This window comes from Hydra vulgaris, chromosome 02, assembly GCF_038396675.1.
Source record: "Hydra vulgaris chromosome 02, alternate assembly HydraT2T_AEP".
Classification (NCBI taxonomy): domain Eukaryota; kingdom Metazoa; phylum Cnidaria; class Hydrozoa; order Anthoathecata; family Hydridae; genus Hydra; species Hydra vulgaris.
The window spans coordinates 65,542,240-65,565,967 of record NC_088921.1 but is presented as its reverse complement, the minus strand read 5'-3'; the positions used below and the strand labels follow the sequence as shown (position 1 = coordinate 65,565,967).

The 23,728-nt window shown below is 30.0% G+C and overlaps 1 protein-coding gene across 2 annotated transcripts in view; it reads right to left on the bottom strand.

The window, feature by feature from the left end:
* Positions 1 to 12,875: 12,875 nt before the first annotated feature.
* LOC100211520 (GDP-D-glucose phosphorylase 1) overlaps positions 12,876 to 23,728 on the bottom strand; it is a 57,009-nt gene continuing 46,156 nt past the window's right edge. The window contains exons 9-11 of one of the 2 annotated variants that reach the window (XM_065791716.1): positions 21,039 to 21,175; positions 13,508 to 13,573; positions 12,876 to 13,063 (exon numbers count right to left, since the gene is read on the bottom strand). In XM_065791716.1, coding sequence (XP_065647788.1) covers positions 12,948 to 13,063; positions 13,508 to 13,573; positions 21,039 to 21,175 — 319 coding nt within the window. In that variant the 3' untranslated portion in view covers positions 12,876 to 12,947. The other variant, XM_065791717.1, reaches the window with a different exon arrangement.

The following is a 23,728-nucleotide window of genomic DNA, read 5'->3' as shown; positions in this document are numbered from 1 at the left end:
TTCCTGCCACAAATGGTTACAGTCGATAACTAAAGTTTATATGAACCAAAAACTATAGCTCAAGAATTTAATAAATATTTCACTCATATAAGACTGTCTGAAAAAATCCCTAAGACCAAATCTTTGTTGACTGATTATCTAGAACCCCTGGATAATTGCATTTGTTCAGATGAGTTATCTTCCGAATTAATGTTTGATGAGAATAAAATATCCTTCAAATCTGTTTTAAAAAATAGAGCAATTGGAGCAGATCAAATTAATGGGAACGTGGTTATAGATTGCTTTGAATAACTTAAAGTTGTTCTTTTTAAAATCTTTAGGGCTTCTATCCATCAAGGAGTATTCCCAGAACAATTAAAAATTGCAAAAATTATTACTATTTTTAAAGAAGGGTGAAAATGTGAAATCAGTAATTATCACCCTATATCTGTCCTTTCCACATTTTCGAAAATTCTAGAAAAAATTATGTTCAACAGAATATGCAAATATTTTCATGATAATAATTTACTTTACATTAATCAATTTGGTTTCAAGAAAGAAAACTCAACTGAACATGTAATTATCCAATTTGTACGTAAAATCTCAAAATCATTCAAAAAAACCACAACATACACTAGGAATTTTTATTGACCTATCAAAAGCTGTTGATACGGTTGATCACCATATTTTGATTTATAAACTCGAATATTACGGAATAAAAAATAAAATTTTAAAATGGTTTAAAAGTTATCTATCTAACCAAAAACAATTTGTACCATTTAACAATAATTATCAACCCACTTTTCTTAATATTAACCTGTGGAGTCCCACAAGGTTCAATTCTTGGCCTCTCCTTTTTTTAATTTATATAAATGACTTAAATAAAGTTTCAAAACTAACGGGCATTATGTATGCAGATGATACAAACTTATTCCTTTCTAACTATGATATCGCTGAACTTTTTAAAACAGTAAACGAAGAACTCAGACATATATTTAATTGGTTCAAGTGTAATAAGTTAAACTTGAATAGTAATAAAACAAAATTTCATTTGATTACAAAAAAGCGATTTCTCCCATCAAAATTACCTCAAGTCTTTATCGATCAAAAGGAAATAAAAAGAGATTTTGTGACAAAATTTTTAGGTGTTTCTCTTAATGAAATCAAGAAAAGCACCTTAAAATTTAGTATAATCAATTAACCAAATCGCTTCACTCATTCGAAACATTATTTTATTGAAATGAGAGTTCTGAATATATACGAGTTTAATGTATCTAATATTTTATGTTTTGTATATATGTGGATAAATAACTTATCCCTAGCTGTCTTCAAAGATCTTTTCTCTTTTAAACCAATCAGTAAATATATTTTGAGAAATAATAACTTTTTAAATGAACCTTTTTGTCAAACAATCTTTAATCAACTTTGTATTACCTATCGAGCGCCACACCTTTGGAATAAAATTGTTTTGCCAAATTTTAATTTTGAAGTACCTATTACTTTTTGTTTTTTTAAAAAAAAAACTGAATAACCTCATTCTTTCATTAGATAATATATTGAGTTATTATTAGTAGTAAAAGTTAAAAATATATTTTGGCTACTTTTTTTATTGAAGTTATAGAAGTTTATTCCTACTTATTTTATTTGTTCTCATACTTTTTACTTTTTAATTTAAATGTTTACTCTAGTATAAAATTCTGATGAGAAGACACTCTTGATCTTTCTTCAGACACAGATTATTTATCTTGCATTTTTGTAAAAGTTTATATATATTTTTTTTTATCTTATCTTTGTTAAATGCTTATTTAAGGTTCTAACAAAGAGGTCTTTGCGGTCTTTTTTCAGATACCTTGTTTATATTTGTTATATTTTCTATCATTGTAAGTTTATATTGTTATTTTTATTATTGGTTATTTGAAGCTGTACAACGATTAACAAATGTAAAACAAAACAAAACAAAACAAAAAATACACCTTTAGCAGAAAGCTTATGGAAAAGACCAGCATGCCATACTTTATCAAAAGCTTTAAAAATGTCAAAAGCGATTGCCTTAACCTCTTTACCTCCATCTAATGTATAATAAAACCTATCAGTTATTACTGTTAGAAAATCAGCTGTTGAACGATTGAAATCCATATCGAAAAATAAGTTATCAGATTCAAGATGAGAGATTAAGTGTTTGTTAATTAAAGACTCAAAAAATTTGCTTATAATAGGAAAAAGACTAATGGAACGGTAGTTAGGCAAGTCAGAATTTTTGAAAATAGGGATAACGGATGCCGCTTTCCAGCTGGCCGGAAAATAAGACTCTGATAAGCATTTGTTAAATAGTTTTGAAAGTATTGACGACAACTCCAGAGAACATTTCTGCAAAATTAAAGCAGGTGTTTTGTCTGGACCACAAGCTGTAGAAGAGTCTATGCAGCAAATCGCTTTAGATACAGAAGTTGAAGTGATACGAATGTCAAGCAATTGATCAACCTGTTTGTTGGCTATATCAAGTAAGATGTGATTAGAGGAATCAAGAGATGAGATTGATGAAAAGTTTTTAGCAAACAATTCAGCTTTGTCTTTAGGTGAAGTAAGAAAATTTGAACTATGCAAGAAAGGTGGAACAACAGATTCTCTGGAGCCTAATTTTTCACATGAATAACGAGGTTTTGTGAACTAAGAATAACGAGCTTTGGCGTTTGGAAAAAACATTTTACAATTCCAGAAGGCAATCAACTCTAGTTGTATATTTTATTCTTATCTTCTAACTTTTTCATTTATTACATTATATTTTTTGCATTGTTGATTTTAAATATATTGTCTAAGACGGTTGTAATATCGGTATTTATGAATTTCTCGGATTTACAATCATAATACATAAATCGTTTACCTGCATGTAAAATAAAATAAAAAATTAAACACATTTATTTTGTATATATTTAGTATTCTTATCTCTAATAAAAATATTCTGGTATGTAAGAATCGATCAGCAAAATTGATTAAACGTACAGCGTGTTTCTGACGGCCGTAAGACGTTTTAATATACTTTTGCCTCTACTACTCTAGGCAGTAGTTTCACTATTTATATAACAGTGAACAAATGAGTAATAAATTTGTGTTTTTTTATTTAAATATATTCCAGCCTTTTATAAGATTCCAATACTTTCAGACATTCTAGCACAAATATAATTAATATGTTGTTTCTATGTGATGTTCTCGTCAAGAAAAACACCTTAAAACTTATTGCTAAATCTCTTTTTATTTCAATTTGCAGATCATCATTCATAGTCGAATAGAATTAGTAAATATTATTATTAGCGAGGAACAAATTGATATTATCTTTAAACAAGGTATTTAAAAGATTTGAGGCTTGAAGAACAAAAGTTGCCCTGAATAGAAACTTGTGGAATAACACAGGATATTTCTAAAAAGTTATTTTGATATATTGGGAATATGCATTAAAAATGAGCGTTTTTTTGTGTGAAAAATTAACAGTTTACCCTGAGACTACCAGACCCAGACCATCCAAAATACTGTCCATCAGCAGCTACGATCTTCTCCAAGGTAGCATTCGGATTCCACGCTGGAAAAAGTCTTGGTTTTTTGAGGCAATCCAGTTATCGACCCATTTTTTGGTATTGTCATAAAAAGAAAGTCAGCTCATCAAAAAGTCTCAATCAGCAAGTTAGCCAGGTTATGTGTCATCGACCGGAACAAATGGTAATTGGAGGCGACAATATCTAGTGAATACGCTGGACGGGGTAGGACTTCCATTTGAAGTTCTCTAGATAGTTTTTTCACAACATTTGTAACATGGCATCGTGTGTTGTCATGTTGAAGAATAACTTTGACAAGTCTTTTGGCGTATTGTAGCCTTTTAACCTTCAATGCTTGGCTCTTCTTGATCAATGATCGTCGGTAACGGTCTGCTATAATCGTCTCGTTTGGATTAAGCAGCTCATAAAATATATTACTCTAAGCTGGTCTCACCAGTTACAGAGTAAAATTTTGGAACCATAAGTATTCGGTTTTGTTGTCTATGTTGATGGCTTACCCGTAGGGTGGAGCTTATTTTTTAAGTTTCAAAATTTAATTATCCAACCCTCCCATTCTATTCCTTTATATATACAAATAATTACTACCAATATGGGCTCATTTAGACAAAATTTAGAGGTAGCTCTAAATTTTGCCAAAACGCCTCCCTAGCTCCCTTCAGGAGCGAGGCGTACTGTAGAAGGCGTTTACTTTTACCGGGTATGTGTACTCCTTTTCTCTTAACGACCCTGAGCGGTCCTTTATGTACTTTGTTGCTTATTTTCTCTTGTTGGCCCTTCTGGCCTGTTTATTCCTTCCCATTTATTGGTTGGTAAAATCAACTTAAATGATATTTTATTAAATGGTAATACGCAAGGTAATCCGAATGAAATTCTTTTTTAAAATAAATGAATATATTCTGCAATATAAGCTAACTTTGAATAATGTGAATTTCTTTTTATTTTAGAATATAGAAAAATATCAGTAGCAACTAGATCTAAAACACAAGTGTATCTATTTGGAGATTCTATGGCTGAACTCACTGGAAGTAAGCTTCCACCTTTGCGTATGGCTCTTGGTTTGTTTTTGTATCACCACATAGACCTGAAAGAAACTGTTCGACAATCATCGTCTGTTACAGTTAATGAGATTGTTAAGTTTTGGCCGAAAGCTCGAATTCCAATGAGAGAATATCGAAATTGCCATACAAAACAGGAACAATCGTTTGAAGAATGGCGTTTGCTAAAAAAAAAAGACAAAAGAAGAAAATATACAACTCCGCAAGCAAGAGAGGATTCTTTTATCTCCAAATTGGATGATTTATTTGATTTGGCTCATGCTAATGCTGTGAGCATGATTAACATTCAAGAAGACAAAGACTTCTTGTTTGCCCAGCGAGAAAAAGGAAGGCGAGGATCAATGGCCGGATTAGATCTTACTTTGAAAATGAAAGAAAAAAGGGCAGCCGAAAGAAAAAGGAAACTTTCAGGCGTCAACAAATGGATGATTAGGATATGCAGCACATACAGACTGCAATTGAAAGTTGCTCATCATCCGAAGAAGATAGTTCAAATGTGGAAACTGAAGACGAGAGTGGCGCTGGATTGGGAGTGGCATTTTGTACTCCAGCAAAAAGAAAGAGGGGTACAAAATCTGTTATACAAGGTCTGGCAGCTGCTCTAGACAGAAACAAATTATCTCACCACAAAGCTGCATATGTTATTGCTGAAACAGCTCGAAGTTTGGGTAAAAATATTGACAATCTTGCCATAAATCAAGATTCAATACGTCGACAAAGGCAGGGGCATCGAGCCCAGAAATCAGTAAGTTTAAAAGCAGAGTTTCGTGTGGTTTCCTTTGGTTGTACATTAGGACGGCAAACTCATTCCTCATTTGACTGACAAAGAAAAGGTGGATTGTCTGTCAGTATTGGTTTCTGGCAAAGGTGTTTCTCAACTTTTAACTGTTACCAAGCTGTTATCTGGAATTGGGGAGATTCAAGCTTCTGCCGTCTTTGGGGCAATTGAAGATTGGAATAATATAACAAATAGCATCCGAGCAATGTGTTTTGATACGACAAGTTCCAACACAGGCAGAATTGCTGGTGTATGTGTTCTTCTGGAGCAAAAGTTTGGCAAGGAGCTTCTGTACTTTGCATGCCGACATCATATTATGGAACTCATCATTGGTGCCGTATTCCAGGTATGCACGGGGTCAACATCTGCTCCAGAGGTTCTTCTCTTTAAGAGATTTCAATAGAAATGGGAATTAATGGACACCGACAGATATGAAACTGGAATGGCAAATGATGTAGCTTATCTAGTGGAAGATATTTGAGCAAGCGCAATCGAGTTTTATAACAAGAATCTTCAACAAATTCAACCTAGAAATGACTACTGGGAGTTTTTGGAACTCGTCATTATCTTTCTTGGTGCCGTATCTGAAAGAGAAATTCGGTTTATGAGCTCCGGAGCCATGCATGTTGGATGTCAAAGGTGATTTACAGTTTGAAAATCTGGATGTTCAGATTAACCATTTAAATTAACACTGACAGAACAACTGGGATTACGTGATGTTTGTGTATTTACGTGTCTCCTTGTATATAAGTATGGATCACAGCCCCACTAGCTGCTAATGCTTCATCCAGCGATTTGATGTAAATGAAATCCTTGCTGAAGTACTCGACCATCCATCCAACAATTGCGAAAGCTACATCAATCAAGCTATCTAATCATTTTTGCTATTTTTCGCGAGCAGCTTTTCGCAGATTAAAAATCGTAATTTGATGACCCTTGGTTTTAACTCATACGGCTCCTTATTTCCTTACTTTTGGATCATTCCCCGTTGTTTCAGGCGCTTAGAAACTGTTAATTGATCGACTTCTAATGTTTCCGCGAGCTCTTTCTGCGTCTGGCATAGATCTTCATCAAGCACTGAAATCCTCCAATTCAGTATCTTTGAACTTTTTCTCAACACTAGAACGCTCTTTATCTTTGAGGTTAAATTCACCACCCTTGAGTTGTTAAAATCATCTTCTGCATGTTTATTTTGAAAGAGCATTGTTACCGTATTGTTCCACTAATATTCTATGCGTCTTAGCTGCTATTGTCTTTCGGCGGAAGTAATGTAAAGGAATTCCCCGCAAAAACAGTTTTGCAGGCACGAGCTCAACTATGTTAAAGTTTTGGATAAAAACGTCTTTACACTCCGCAGTTGAAATTGGACTGATGTTTGCAGCCTAGGGTTTTAGCTTTCAGTCAAAATTTATTTCAGCCTGATCGGATATATACTTTACCAAATTATGAGTCTCAATACAAAAGGCTCATTTTCAATGTATACTCTCAATATATCATTATAATAGACAAAATATTTTCGATTTGATAAATAGTTTCAAAACTATTATAGAACTAGTGTTTTATGACTTTTAAATAATTCGGCAGTCGGCTAAATTGGCTAAATATATTTTCTAAAATCGACTTATACATTTTTAAAATTGACGACTTTGAAGTCGACTAAATGTCGATTTAATCGAAATATGGGTATTAATTTTTTTTTTTTTCAAAATAAATTATAATAAAAATAAAAAAGTAATTTATATTTGCTCTCTGTTTTCTAACACCATATCAATTAAATAATAATGAAGCAAAACAAAAGCAGGGTCACTCCAACAATGGGACATTTTGTTTCCAGACCCCAATGATTTTGAGACCGGCCAAAAAAATTTGTTAAATATCAAAAGGTCTGTTTATTATCAAGTCATATTTACGATGTTATTGTTGTCATTTTGATTTTGGAGCTTCACAAATTAGATTTGCCCCAGGTCCCCGAGCTAGCTTGGAACAGCCCTTTAAGAAAGTATTTATAAAAATCACAAGCATAAAGTAAACAACAACAACATATAAAATTAATGAATTGTATAACCAAAAGTTTAATATGGTATAATTAAACTTTCGTAAATATTGCTAACATGCTAAGAGTGAGATATTTAAAAGGGTAAACTATGAATTAAAACTATAAGTGTGTAAATAAAAAAACAGTATATAATAGTAATAGTTGTTCATGCTATTTTTATTAAATAAACAAACAAAAATTCAAAAATTAAAATCGAATATAAAAACAGGGGTTTTAAGATTTTTTCTCGGCTAAATCGACTTTTAGTCGATTAGTAGGAAATCCATAGTTGATTAAATTGACTATTTGATTTTTTAAAGTTGATAAATTTCAACTTTCGACTAGTCGACTACTGTTGCTTTACATTAATATTCTCATGAAACTCATCTGAATTAAATAATACTTATTTGGATTTACGATTAGGATTAATAGATAGATTCTTCGAAATTAATATTGAAAATACTCTCTTTTTTTTTAACAAGCAAATTATTATTATTATTATTATTTCTATTATTATGTCATATAACGAAAGAGATGTATCCCAATCATTATCAACGCGAGTGTCTTATAGATATTCTATAGTCCAGTGGGCACGGGACATAAAAAATACGTCTTTTAAACGTTTAAAAGATGTCTTTTTTAGGTGCTTTTTTTCACGTGCCGAGTTATCCTACAATCTATTTTTTTAATCAATTTTTAGTTTTACTTTAAAGGTCGTTCACCTTCTGTGGCAAATAATGGCGTTGTGTTAAAAATTCGAAAAGTTTTTCTATATGCATACTAATTCATATAGAAAAAACAAAGATTCATTTAAACTATTAAGATGCAAATTATCTTTCATGAAGTTGTCTTCTATTTAACAAGCTTTTATTTTTACCTTTGATCTTTCAACAAGATGAAGGCGGATCTTAAAAAAACAGTTTTTAAAATTCCAAATCTTTAAACTTTTTGAATAAAACGATGATCAACTTTGAAAAAATTCCCTTCAAGGATCTTGTTGAAAAAAAATACATTTGCAGGTTCATCGTGATTTTGCTATCATCATAAGTTTTGCCAAAAATTCTATTTCATAGTCAAGAAGAGTTATCTGCTCATCATCATCAACTCATCATCATATGCTCATCATCATATGCTCATCATCATCTGCTCATCATTATCTGCTCATCATCATCTGCTCATCGTTATCTGCTCATCATCATCTGCTCATCATCATCTGCTCATCATGGTTCGATGTTTTAGATAAAGCTAAAGCAAGGCTTTAGGGCAGATTTTCTGTATTTTCCAATGCTGAAGATCAACATTGCTGCAAGATCGATTGACATCAATAACTCATATAATCCTACCAAAATTGACGAATAATTTGGTATGGTAATAAATGCAGTCTTAAAAGTAATTAATGAAAAATGCAAATACGAGTGATACAAGAAATACAAGAGTTATTAAAGATTGGATTATAAAACACTTCTTTGAGGGACGCTGCTAACCACTTTTTCCACTCGGACACTTATTCTCCAATTACTGCACGTTTTTTTTATTAGCTAGCCAACCAGTGATCCAGTTTAATAGCTGGCCTCAAATTCCATAGATATAAACCTTATGAATAAGTCATTGTATGACACTTTATTGAATGGTTTGGTAAAATTTGTAAAAATCACGTTAACCATGTGTTCACGATAAACTGCCTCCGGCAAAATGTTGCAGGAATCAATCAGGTTTGTTAAGTAGCCTTTGCAATGTAAAAAGCTGTGTTGAGACTTTGAAACTAGATTGTCTACAGTGATTTAAAATTCAATCTTTGATAATTTTCTCCGTTACTTTGCACAGTATAGAGTCGAAAGACACCAGCTTGTAATTATTAGCTTTGACTTTGTACCGTATTTAGATACTCAAAGACATTTTTGTTCTTCGTATTCTGGTGCCCCTATTATCTTGGCGCCCGGGGCACAATTTTTATTTATTTTTAGTTATTTTCTTAATCATCTGAGGAAGAGCATGCTATTTGTTTTCCTATGATTTTCTTCTTGTATACTATTGCCAAACTTAATAGTAGTGTTAGTAGAAGTCGGCAAACTGAAATCGGCGAAGGAGAAAGATTTTCTTTATGTTTTGATGAATGGACATCACTACGTAACCGTTGCTACATGAATATTAATCTAAATGCACAAAATTGTCAATTCTAAAGCTTAGGCTTAGTTCGTATAACAGGATCAATGTCTGCAAATAAGATCTTATGTGCTAGTCCCAGTAAAAGCAACAGATGAGGTCCTTTACCATCGGGATGCTAACTTGTTTACAGCCGATGTTGCCTTAACTTTTATGTTAAAAAAACTTCAAGATGTTGACAACGTTATAATTCAAAATTGCATTCATCTCTCGTTCTTCGAATGCAACAAAGACGTACCTATGTAAGTGGGGTTCTTCAGTGTATGCACAATGGTAGAACCAACGTTCAGTCCAAATCTGAATTAGAGCTAGTTCTGTCTTTAATAAAATGTCGCAAACTAATTGTTGAGTTACTCAAAAGACGAGACGTTTCAAATTCAGCTACTTCATTAACAGCTTAAGAGTCTGAATCTGAAGTTGAACTTTCTAATTCAAACGAGGCTCGAAATTATTTCTTAATCTTCTGACTCTTCATTTGAATCTATTTCTTCTGTTCTTGAAAAGAGAAAAAAAATAACAGACGAACTAAATAAAACTATAAAAAAAAGCTCACTTGCCCAGAATATTCGATGTGAGACGTTGCTGAAAATTCAAAAGGAAATCATGTTGTTTGAAATTGAGAAACACGTGATGATTTTTTGCAAAGTGCATATAATTTTTTAATGTCTATTAGGCCTACCAGTGTAGAATCTGAAGCTTTTTCTGCGTCCGTTCTTTTTGCAACAAAAATAAGAAGTTGTGTAGGCAATGAAACTTTGGATTTGCTCTGCTTCCTCAAAACGTATTTCAAAAATAACTATTTATGTATATTATATCCATAATAACAACGAATTTTTTATAATTTAATAATTATAATTATAGTTTTTTTTATATTATACATACAAAAGTATGCATAATATATACATGCAACATTTTTGGTTCGTTTCATTTTCTTAAGTCTGGTCCGTGTCAACGTCACGGAAGTTTTTTAATAATTAAATGAAGTATCTAGAAGTTTCCAGAAGCATGCAGAAGCTTCCAGAAGTTTCCAGAAGAAGCATCTGGAAGCATCCAGAAATATCCAGAAACATTCAGAAGCATCCAGATGCTTCCAAAAGCATCGAAAAGAAGCATCTAGAATCTTCCAGAACAGGTTCACACAGGTTCATTTTACTATATAAGAGACATATAAATCGACGTGTAATTCAGTCAGTATATGGAAGTCAATCAGTCAGTATTACCAAGAGAGTTTAACGAAGTGAGTTTTATCAAAGTGTTTTATAGAAGAACATCAATATAAGAAGTGAAGTACAACAAGTGTTTCATTACATCAAGAACAACAAGTGTTTCATTACATCAATACAGTCCACATCCAACCAAGACGTTGTGTTCCACAGAGCATTATTGTATCATCACAAGGTAAATGTAACACGGTAGACCTTGAGAAGCGTGATTATTTATTTTTATTATTTTTATGACTTCAAGTGCGAAAATGGCTCCCGACAGTCTTGGATTGGAAATAAGAAAGAAAATTATAGGCGATTACGTAAGTGGAATGTCACAAAAAAGTATTTGTGATAAATATCGCGTGAAAAAATGGACCGTATCAAGACTATGTTTCAAATATTGCTCTACGGGGAAGTTGGCAGCAGATAACAAAGGTGGAAGACCACGTTCCACCACTTCTAGAGAGGATTCTATGATCGTCAGATCCGTCAAGAAGGATCCCTGGATATCATCAGTCGAGATACAAAAGCAATTAGAGCTTCCTGTATCGGACCGAACAATCAGACAACGTGCTGTTGAGGCTGGATTGTTTTCTCGACGCCCTGCAAAGAAACCGCTGATTTCACTAAAAAACCAGAAGAAAAGACTCCTGTTTGCTACATCTCATATTGACTGGAATGTGCAGAAATGGCGAACTGTCGTGTTTAGTGATGAATCGAAGTTCAACATCATTGGGAGCGATGGCATTTGCCGCGTACGTCGACCGGCCGGAAAACGCCTCGATTTACGTTACTGCCATAAGACCGTAAAGCATGGTGAAGGCAATGTAATGGTATGGGGGTGTTTTTCTGTTAACGGTCTAGGTCCAATACATCAAAACGATGGAATAATGGACCGTTTCATGTATAAAAATATCCTGAAATATGTTATGTTACCTCATGCTGAATGGAATATGCCAATAAAATGGGTTTTTCAGCAAGACAACGATCCGAAACACACTGCAAAAGTAGTCAAGCAGTGGTTTCAAGACAACCACCTATCGGTGATGGATTGGCCGCCTCAATCTCCGGATCTCAACCCTATCGAGAACCTGTGGGAGATCGTCAACCGCAAAATTAATCGTGAAGGTGTTCGTAATAAGGATCAACTGTTTGAACAAATCCATAAGGCCTGGGCAGCGATTCCACAAAGTTTCATTGATCATCTGATCGAATCTATGCCTCGAAGATGCAAGGCTGTGATCGACAACAAAGGATTCGCCACGAAATATTGATAGCGAAATACAGCTTGGTCAACATTTTGTCGAATTGCACTTGTTTTGTCCAGAAGGAAATCAACTTTTTTTAATACTTTTGATTAATTTATTAACTTTCGTGTACAAATAATGAACTTTGTGATGAATAAAACTTGAAGAACTTTGTCTCTAAACAGTTACATAGTTATTTCTCTAAATTGAAAAAATGCCGCACTTTTATATAAAGAAACTAAATTAGCATTATTTGGTTGCACTCGTTTTGTCCGATACTATATATATATATATATATATATATATATATATATATATATATATATATATATATATATATATATATATATATATATAATATATGTATAATAGATATATATAATACATATATATATATATATATATATATATATATATATATATATATATATATATATATATATATATATAATATATATATAATATATAATATATAATATATAATATATATATATATATATATATATATATATATATATATATATATATATATATATATATATATATATATATATATATATATATATATATATATATAAGAATTTCCTTGTAATTTAATAAATAGTTTTTTTTAAATGTATTTTGAATGTGTTATTAAGTTTATTAAAACTTTACATAAATAATATGTTAAAATGTATTTAATTATCTTATGTAAAACACTTTTATAAATGCAATGACCAACTGTGGCAGATTTGATGTTCACTTTTATGAAGTTCTTTTAATCCCCAAACATTTGCATTATTATTACCCCCAGACTGCATAGAGGATCGACTTAAAAAAGTCACTTTAGGTTTTGCCTTAAAAAATCCTTTGTTTACTACATTAGTAAAAATAAATTGCAACATATATTATATCTCAAGAAAAATTACATTTGCAATATCATTGCAAAGAACTTTAACTACATTTTCAATAGTATTTTGTTGCAAAGAACTTGGAACTGCTCGTTTTGATAGGTTTGATGATTAAGTATCTTTAGAACTTTTTCCTCTGTCATCGTGTCGTATTCTTCTTTTTCTATATAATAAAATCAAAGAACTATAATTAGTCATATTTGACGTTAAAATCAATTAGTATAATCCAAAGGAAACATCTATAAAGCATGTCATTAAGTAAAGGGAAGAAGAGGGATTATGACATTAATGAAAATTGAATTAGAACAAAGTTTGTGCTTAAAACAAATTGACATGGAATTTCTACACTAAAAAAATAAACTTACTTAGTATTAAAATAAAGCCGTAAATGATAAATAAAACATATTTTGTCAAAAACAAGCTCTTGTGTGTAAAGAGAGAATTAGTTTTTATAACGAAATACTGATAGAGTGTAACTAAATGTTTGAAATGGGGAGGATGGACAAATAATATCTACAAATAATACCTTTTATTGGTAGAAAACCTGCCAATTCCAAACACGCCACATTAAATGATATATTAGTGTTTTCTAGAGAAATAGAAGTACCTTTTAAAAGTATGTATCCTGCGAGATCAAAGCAGCATGAATTCATTAATCTTGTTTCCTTTTCCCCTTAATATAAGTAAAAATTTATATCAACATAAAATTATTTGTAAATAAAACTTAAACACATTATTATAAAAAAATTTTGTTATACAATTATTTTAAATGTTTTATTTTATTACTACAAGTGTATCCAATTAAATCGAATCGCTGCACTGTGGAAAATAGTACTACAAAAACGTACCATAAATGCTTTTTTGCTCAAATTTCAATTTCACTGCAGAAATTCTATTTGAATTTTTTTTAATAGTTTAATAGTTTATCTCTTTACTATAATGTTATGGAGATTTTAGAACAAATTCATATTTTTAATTATATGGTTTTGTTTACTAATAATTAATTGAACTATAAATTGAGCTAGAAAATAAAAAATCTTAAAGTTCACCAATATTTTTAGTAACCACCCACGCTTCATTTTTGTAATTGATTTGTAGCTTAGGTGCCTATAAAATTGATTTATTAAAAATCAGCTGCGCTTTTTATCGTGGTTTCAGACTATATCTGTTTATAACAATAGTTTTGCGTAAGTTATTTTGTCAATTTTTTATTGAGAATTAGTTTTGATGAACATGCATTCTATTTTTGGTATTATTATTGGTTGTTGTAAATGAAATAAAAAGTCAAATATACTCTTTACGGCCATCTATAGTTAACAAATGTTGTAAAGGAATACTAGTGAAACATGAACTTTTTTTAACAATGATAAATAGAAAAGTGCCTCAGGTATTAACGGATACGCCTTCTGCGTCTACATGTACAATATGTAAGCTACTTCACGACAAATGAACGATTTGACTATCAATACGGACTGTCCACATTATATGCCTGGATTCGGTGTATGGAAATGATATTACATATTTTCTAAAACCTGCCTTTCCAAACATGGTCAGCTAAAAGTGAAGAAAAAAAATGACAAAAGAAAAAAAAGAAGACCTTGGAATAGAAACGCTTTCGTGACCAGTTTGGGTTAATCGTCGACAAACCGAAACAAGTAAGTAGTAATATCAATGATGGTAATGGTTGCTAGGAGATTTTTTTACGATGCAAGCTGCTCTTCTGAAATCACTGGAGTAAATAAAAATTTGATTAAGCGACTTTACGAAATTCAACACTTTCAAAAATCTCTTCATCAAGTTCTTGGACATTTTTGTACAACAAAAATATCCAAGAACTTGATGAAGATACTTTGCAGCTTTTAAAAGTCGACATATTTTATTCGATAAAAACTGTATAAAAGTTATTGATAAACTATTCTGAATATTTCTATAACTAGCATTTTATAAACTCTTGAAAATATTAATGTAAATATCGAAATATATGCAAATTAATTAATTACACGCAATAATTAAAAAATCAAATTAATAAAGTAATTAAACCTAGTATAAGGAAAATGTTTGTTAAAAAGTACGTGTTTGTTTATAGTCTAGAGTTTAGCCGAAAGCTCGTATAAATGTTTTTTATATATAAATAAATTTTATATAAATATATTTTCCAACTAAATAAGCATTTTATATATTTTTTGCTGTTTCGAATACTTTCATATAATTAAAAAGAACATGTCTAATTAAAAATAAAATAAAAAATGAAAATTTTGAATTTTTTGATTTTTATATACAAATTTTACATTTAAATTTTCTTTTAAGCGACATATATTACTTTACATTTGTGCAAAATTTCAACACTTAATCTTTAGTGAGAAAAAAGTTATTGATTTTTGATCCAAAACCTTTATTTCACACAGTGCGCTGCTAAAACATTTTCGTGTTTTTTATCGGAGACTTTTAAACGCTAACGCAAGAAAATATCGCTAAAAAATTTTTTAATAAGAAAAAGTTTCACAATAAAAAAAAACGTGTTTGACAGCAGCCATTAAAACTGAGTTAATTTGAGAAGAAGTCTTTCATCACTTTTTGATAGAGAAATGTGAAAAAAAATTTATCCAACTTATGTAAATTTAAAATTAAGTAAATGTAAAGAACAACTTTCTGTAAGAACCAGGCAACAAACTGTTATTTGCGACCTCAAAAACTGTTACTTTTTTAATATGTTGTTATTATTTACACTAAAAGTTTTCTTTTGAAACATTTGCTTGCCAACTTGTATTAAATTATTATATTTAAAAGTAGAATGTTTTTTGACTTTCTTTTTTGTAACTTTGTTAAGTTGTTTCATACTTTGAACTGATGTTTATTCAATACTTTATACTGTAATTGTTTTATTCTTTCGATCACAATAAAAAAGCAGGCTGTTATTTTTTTTAAATGTTTTTTAACAACTTTAATTTTATAAGCAATAACATTTTCTTAAGTTTAGTAAGATTTTTTTTTAAAACAATGATTTAATTTTTTTAATTTATTTTTTGTAAACTTATTCTTGATTTTATGAAATTAATATTGCGGAATTTATCATAAATTATATCAATAGGATTTTTTATATTTTTGCACTAAGTTTTCTTGATTAGTGTAAAACGATAAGTAAAAAGTAAATTTTTATTTTTGAAAACAAAAGTTGATGTTGTTTGTTGTTTTAAGGTTGTCGTTCTAGATTTTTTTTTTCTTGCTTTCAAGTTTTGTAAGGACCAGCATTTGATCAGTTCTTTATAAGTTTTACTAGCAAACTATTTAAAATTTAAAAAATAACGTCTTAAAACATTTATATATACTTGCTTCAACTTTTTATAAATTTTCAAAAAAGTGTTATAATGATTTAAACATAATTTTTCGATATTTTTATGCACATTTATAGGTTAAGCCAGTTGTTAGGTTTTTAGTCACATAATTTATCACGATTTATGAATGATTGAGACTTATAAAATGCTAAAAACATAGGCAATATGCCTAGCAAATCTCATCAACAGAAAATATGAAGGTTCAGAGTAAAGAGAAACCAATGGCTTTTAGAACCTAACATTGGAACATTACCTGTCAAATCAGATGTTCTATTGTGCGGGTGCATTAAAACTCCTGAACGGTGAGAAAATTATATAAAAAAGCATATAAAAAATTATTCTTAATAAGTAATATATTTAGTCTAGCCTTCAAAGTTTGTTTAAAATTCTTCAAAACATTCACACTACCTAACTTTGATTACTGCTCAAGTCTAATAATTTACTACACTGGAAAAGAGATACAAAGCCTTAGCAATGCTATGATTGCTATTGCTATTTATACTATGATTTTATTTTTACTACTCAAAATTAATATTCAAAACAAAGAAAACAAACGAACAAAAAAATTTCAAATCAATCAACAACTTAAAGCATACAACCTACAAAGGTTTTATCATCGATTTTTCTGCAGAGCACTACAACTACGCAATAAAATTTATTACAAGAAACCGATAAACTTATTTAAACAATTTGATTTTGTTAACTTTGATACCATCAAATACAATACCAGAAATAAAAAATTTTAAACTTCAAAGTATCCAACAAGCATGATGAACAGTCATTTAAAACCTTTTTCAGCAATATAATAAACAAGCATTACATTAACAACACCAAACTTTATTAAACAATATCAACTCAATTATGACACATAAAATTATTAACAACATAAGGTTAGATGTCAACATAAACAGATTAAATAACTATATTGACTTTTATTTAAACAAAAAAATTAGAAAAAAAGAAAGACTAAACATTTATTAAATTTTCTTAACATCTCATTTATTTTCATTTAAAATAATTTATTATACTACTGGTATCTCATTTTAATAACACTTCTATTCACCAGCAATGGTAAAAGATATATAGTCCATAGAAAATTTCTAAAATAGAAACCATAGTTCCTATTGGTAATAAAATATTTAAATTAGTCTTTTCTGTGCTTAGTTCACTAGCCCATGTCTGTAATATATAATTTAAAAAAATACTTTTTTAAAATATAAGTGTTTTTAAGAAAAAATGTTGGTTCCCAAATATCTTAGTGTATCATGAGTAGTGATCCCTAAAAATTGCTTATTCGCATAAGTTTGAATCCAGCATAAATATTTTTGAAAATATTCTAATTTTTGCTTAAAGTGCTCATAATATCCTAATCTACCATATCATATCTAGTAAAGTTCTGAAAGGTTGCACATTATGAGTCGTTAAAAATGAACCTTTTTCCAAGTTATTTTAAATGTTAAAACTTTCTAATGAGAATTTTCTACTTATATATGAAGCTCACCTGCAAAAACAGGACATGACACAGCAAACATATAAATAGAAAATAATTATTTTCTCATTATTTTTACTTATTTTCTATAAGATTAGCTTCTATGCTAGTTCATAAAAGTATTAAATAAATCTTAATTACTACCTTTTTTAATTATTATAGGGTGTGTGTGTGTATATGTATATATATATATATATATATTTGAAAGATGACATCTTGTATGAGAGTATATTATATACTATTTTAAAACATCAAGAAATACAGTTTCTCTCAATACAAATAATATTATTTTATAAGTAAAATAATATTATTTGTATTGAGAGAAACTGTATTTCTTGATGTTTTAAAATAATATATATATATATATATATATATATATATATATATATATATATATATATATATATATATATATATATATATATATATATATATATATATATATATATATATATATATATTATTACTGTATATGAATAAAAGTCAGTTAAGCTCTCAAATAGTCAAAAATTAAAATGAGAAAAAAAATTAATTAACATTTCTGACAATTTTCTATTGACCATTTTTAACAAATTTTATTCTAAATATTTATGTACTTCTTTCTTCTTAACACGTTGCGTACGGAGCGATACGGCAGATAATTAGCACTATAAACTCACAAACCAAATATTTTTTTATTTAATTTAAGCTATAAAAATAAAATTTCTTTTTATTTAATTTAAGCTTTAAAAATACTATTTTTTTTAATATTGATGACGAGTATACTTGTCAAACGTAGTGTGGAACGTGATTTTATGCGCACTATGAAAACGAAGATACTCATGACGAGTATACTCGTTTTCCGTAGTGCGTATGAAGTTTTTATAATGGAAAACGAGTATACTCCTCAGCAAAAAAAAACCAACTGAGTTGCTTTATTACTGTTAGAATTCACTAAAATTGAAATTATTTCAGTGTAAATTATGAACTTCTTCCAAAAAAAGTTTCTTTCCTTTTAAGTAACTGTACAGCTTTCACAAAGTAATGCCTTTTTTTCAGATTTTTTTTATTATTTAATTATTTAGTTACTTCATTACTTTATTTATTTTAATTGTTATTTACTTTTTACTTTTCATCATATAATTTTATATATAATTACTTCAAATATAATTTTAATGGTTTGATTTAGTAACTTTTTAATCTCTGTTTTGTTATTTAAATATAATGGCTTGTAGATATAACGTTGAAGAGGCCTTCGAACTGATGAATAATGAATTAGAAGAGGTGAGATCATGTGATTCTTTTGATAATAATGATTTTAATAATGATACAACGCCATCTTGTTCAGAGTTAGACTATTATTCAGATCACAATTATTGTTGAACTATTTCTGTAGCCACTGTTTCTAATCTTGATTCTCAATTACAAGGACACCCATGTACAAGAGGTGGAAATACCAGAAGTCTCTGAACAAGAAGTAGAATGCGAACTAGGGGAGGTTATAGAAGTTTACCATCAATTAAACAACTTGACTTGGTTACTCTAAGTAGCGACACAATAAGTGAGGATTACTAAAGTATTGATTGGAAAGAAGATCCACAAAATATCAAAAGTTTTATTTTTAAAGAAATACCTGAATTGAATCTGGATGTTTCTAAGAATGCATTTCCAATGATTTTATTCAATTTGTTACAGACAGATGACTTACTGAATACTTTGTTACAGAAAATAAATGAATATATTGACAGAGTTATTAATACAGTAAGACCATTACAACGCAAATCTTTAAGGAGCCAATGGAGAGATATCAATCTCTAAGAGATGAAATAATTTATTGGAATAAATCAGAGACTCTCAAGAAAGACAGAAAACAGAACCCAGAGGCAGTTAAAAATGCAAAATTAAAGAAAGGAGAGATTTTTGGAGGTCTTAAATTGATGTTACAGTTTGCAAATGAAAAAACATGTGCTTAACATATCCAACGCACATGGTCCACAAATGTTAAAAGTTACCAAACGCCATGGAAAATAAAAATAAAACCTAAATATTATCTGAGACTACAATAACTCAATGTCCGGTATTGATTGAAGCGACCAGAGGTTATCCTATCACATTAATCTCCGAAAAGAAGGTGGTACAAAAAAGCAGGAGTCCATATCTTGGAAATGAAGTTAAATAATTCTTTCTACCTTTCTACCAAATTTTCAAATAATAAAGAGTTTTGCCATCTTGTTGAGTTTTGAGAGAATATTATAAAAAGTTTTATTGAAAAATAAAAAGTAAAACCATCTGCAAGAAGACCTTCGGCAAGTTTCCATTACCCATTGATAATTCCATAAAGTTGGAAAAATAATAAAACCTACAAAGAAATGTAAGCAGTGTATAAAAAATCAAGTAAGGAGAAAATCAAGATACTGCAGATACTGCGCTGACCAACCAGCTCTACGTATTGATCCTTGTTTTAGGTTGTATCACCAAAACAAAGGGAAACACATGAAGAATAAACGGTTTCGAGTGATGCAGATGATATATAATACTTTTATGTAAATGTTATCTTTAAATCAGTATTTTTTTAATGAAGAAATAGTTGAAAAAAAACCCTCAAGTATAAAAAGTTACAATACCTTACTCATAAAAACTGTAGCAAGTGCACTTTTTACCTAAAATCAAAGATAAAGTGAAATATTGACGAATATATGTTCTCACTTAAAAACTTGACTTATGGATGTTTAATTGAAAATTTAAAAGCAATTAAAAAAAGAGAATAAAACCTTCAGAACAAAAAATTATTAGCATTTAAACTCAAGCGAGTATACTCGTCGTCCGTACGCTAGGAGAGTTTCTTTCGACAAGTATACTTGTCTTCCGTACGCAACGTGTTAAACTTAGCATTCTTTAACTTTTTTTTCTAAATATTCATGTTACATGGGCAACAAGAGTAAAAATTATTAGTGAAATTAGTAAATTAGTGAAAAAGTAAATTAAAAGTGAAAAATAAATTTAAAGATTAAAGAAAAATAATTTCAAGAATTAAATAAGAAAAAAATCCAACACAAAATTTTTAATGTTTAAGTTGTCAATGTTTAAATTTTTTTATTTTATAAATTAAAAAAAATTTTCTATCAAAATAAAAGTTTATACATAGCATCATATTTTTTTTTGTAACAGTAAAATTTTGAATTACTAAATGTAATAAACCAAGCATTATTCTTAGATTCTAAATTCTTGAGTCAAAAACTTGCAATCTGGTTTCATTTTTAGCGATTTTGTGTAACATTTATTACTAAAAAGTATAATGATAAAATCCTATATAGTTGCGACAATAAAGTAATGCTTACCAAACAGTGGCACCTTTGGAAATAAAAACACTGTCACCATCAACAAATCGCTGCCATCAAAAGCTAAACTTTTGCACATGAACAGATTATGGGCAATATTGTTTTTGCAAAAGAAGTCAGTTATTATTATAATGTTTCTAAAATAAAAAATTACAATCTTCAATGTTCAATAATAAAAAAATTACTTAACAAGAATAAAATTTTTATTAAAGAAGTTTATTAAAAGAGTGTATAAACTAACATTTCACCAAGGCACTAAATATTGAATAAAAATATTAATTGCACTTGTTACCCTTAAGAATGATTTAAAATTTATAGTTTAAATATAAAGCATACACATAACATTAAGTGTTTTGCTTTTACTGTATTTTTAGCATTCGTATTTACTTATATGTATTTTTTTATTCATATAAATTATTTAGTTTAATATGAATCAAAGAAGAAAAGGGGCTGAGAAAGAACGTATTAAAAAACTAAAAAAGTTGAAATCTTCTGCAAAAGAATGTGTGAAACTAACACCTTATTTTTATAAAAAAAAAGACATATGCAGGTCCTCAATAGAACTCGTACAAGAACAATCACAATAAATTTTTCATGACAAAATGTCATTAGGTCTACTATGAACATAAAAACTATTGAGCAAAATATTATAAAGATATCGCCTGAAATCAAAATTTAATACATCACAAAACATATTATAATAACAGACTTTCCAAAAAATTTTGGATCAAATGGATGGGCAAATATTAAATGGACATGTTATTCTGTAGTACAGCAAGGTTTGTTTTATGGCCCATGTGCTTTATTTTGAGATGATAACGGGTTTTGTTAAGGGTTTTTGTTAACAAACCCTTTAATAATTGGAAATTAGATTGCGGTAGTGGTGTTGTGGTAGAGCGCTCGCTTTATAAACGAGAGGTTCTTAGTTCGATCCCCACCACGTCTCTGGCACTCAACTTGTTTCTCCGCGCAGCGACTTTGTTTGTCAAGGTTCGTGTTTCTGAGTTATAGAGCTGAGAGAGGGTTATAACCACAATTAAGTAGCCTCCTCGGCCTTGGAGAGGTGAAATAACAAAAAAAAACAAAAAAAAGATTCTCATGAAAATAGAGTTTATCACAAATGTTGATTGGACATTATACTATTTAACCCTTAATTTCCGCGCTTCTTTTACAACCTTAAGCACCGCCCTTGGCTGCTGCAGCCAGAAAGAAAATATAAGGCTTCGACATTTCAAGTTTAGTAGGAATCCATTATAACTTTTTTTTTTAAAAGAACAACAAAATTATGTGTTATTTATGGTTTCTTACGTAAAATATAAAAACAAAATAGCAATATTTCATGTCGGCGATAATTCTACGTCAATATTTACAAATATCACAAATAATTGACGAGTGTTCTCCGCAAGTGTGTTTAGTGCACTTGGAACATCTTGTAAAGACACGCCGCTGACGAAGCGGACACAAATGACATGGTTTTCTAATTTTGAGTAAGGCATCTTGGGGTGGATTATTCTGTTCTGTAGACATAGAAGCAATGGCGCGTCTAGGCCCAGGTTGAAATGCCCCTCTCGGATGTTCAATAATTCAGTGTTCAATTGCTGTTTTCATCATTTCCAGGCTCATTTTCAGCAAGAATTGTCGTCTTTTTGATCCACTATGATCACCTTCCCACTGTGGCTTGTTAAAGAGGAACAAAACTCTGGCATTAATGGCAGCAAGTTTGAGGAGATGGCCAAACAAAGTCATTGGCCAACGCAGTGTCTAGAAAAAATTACAAGATACAAATTTATTAAAATTATAAAAATCGTAAGGAAAAAAACTATTGTTACTAAATTTTAGTCTCGCCGTGTAGTATATGCATGAGCTAGTTGGTCAACAGTATCTACACCAAACTTAGTATTATTGTATTGGAGGATCGAAAATGGCTTTCCATGCCCTTCTTCTGATACTTTCGTAGATGTATGGAGAGTAGACAACTTAATGACAACCTTGTTAGTTTTTGGAATGTAACTCACTAGCTGCATTTTTCCAGAATACACAGTTATAGAATCAAATTGAACTCATAGAAGAAGTAGTTGGAGAGCGATATCTGGTTTGTTACGATTAAGGGTTCTGAGCAGAGTAAGGTTCTGTGCTAGAAGTTCTTTGGCTAGCAGAATAGATGTGAAGAATTGGTCAGTTGTGATATTTCTCCCACTACCATGAATTGGTTCAGTTAGCTGTAGCACCACTCATTTCCCTTACCCTACTTCTTTTTCCCTGGCAATCATTCCTAAATAAATCTCAGCATTATAAAAGTAGCAAGACTTTGAACAAGTTAACGCCCACACTTTGATGCCATATTTGTCAGGGTTTTTTGGCATGTAAACTTTAAAAGGCACTTGCCCATGTGTTGGAACTATTTGTTCATCAACACAAACCATATCGGAAACTATGAAGCATTGGCGACAACGTTTGAGAAATTGCTCCCATATCTCTCTAAAAGCTGCTAGTTTATCACGTTGGCGTCTTTCAGTGCGTGTTTCCTTGTTATAAAATCTCATGAACTTTGTGATTAACTCAAATCTTTCACGAGACATTGTGGCTTTGAAGGCAGAAATTCCAAGTTCGTCACTCCACAAGTCTCTGAGAAACACATTGCGTTGTTTCAAAGCACCCATAAGATAACCAATGCCAAAATATCCAACCAG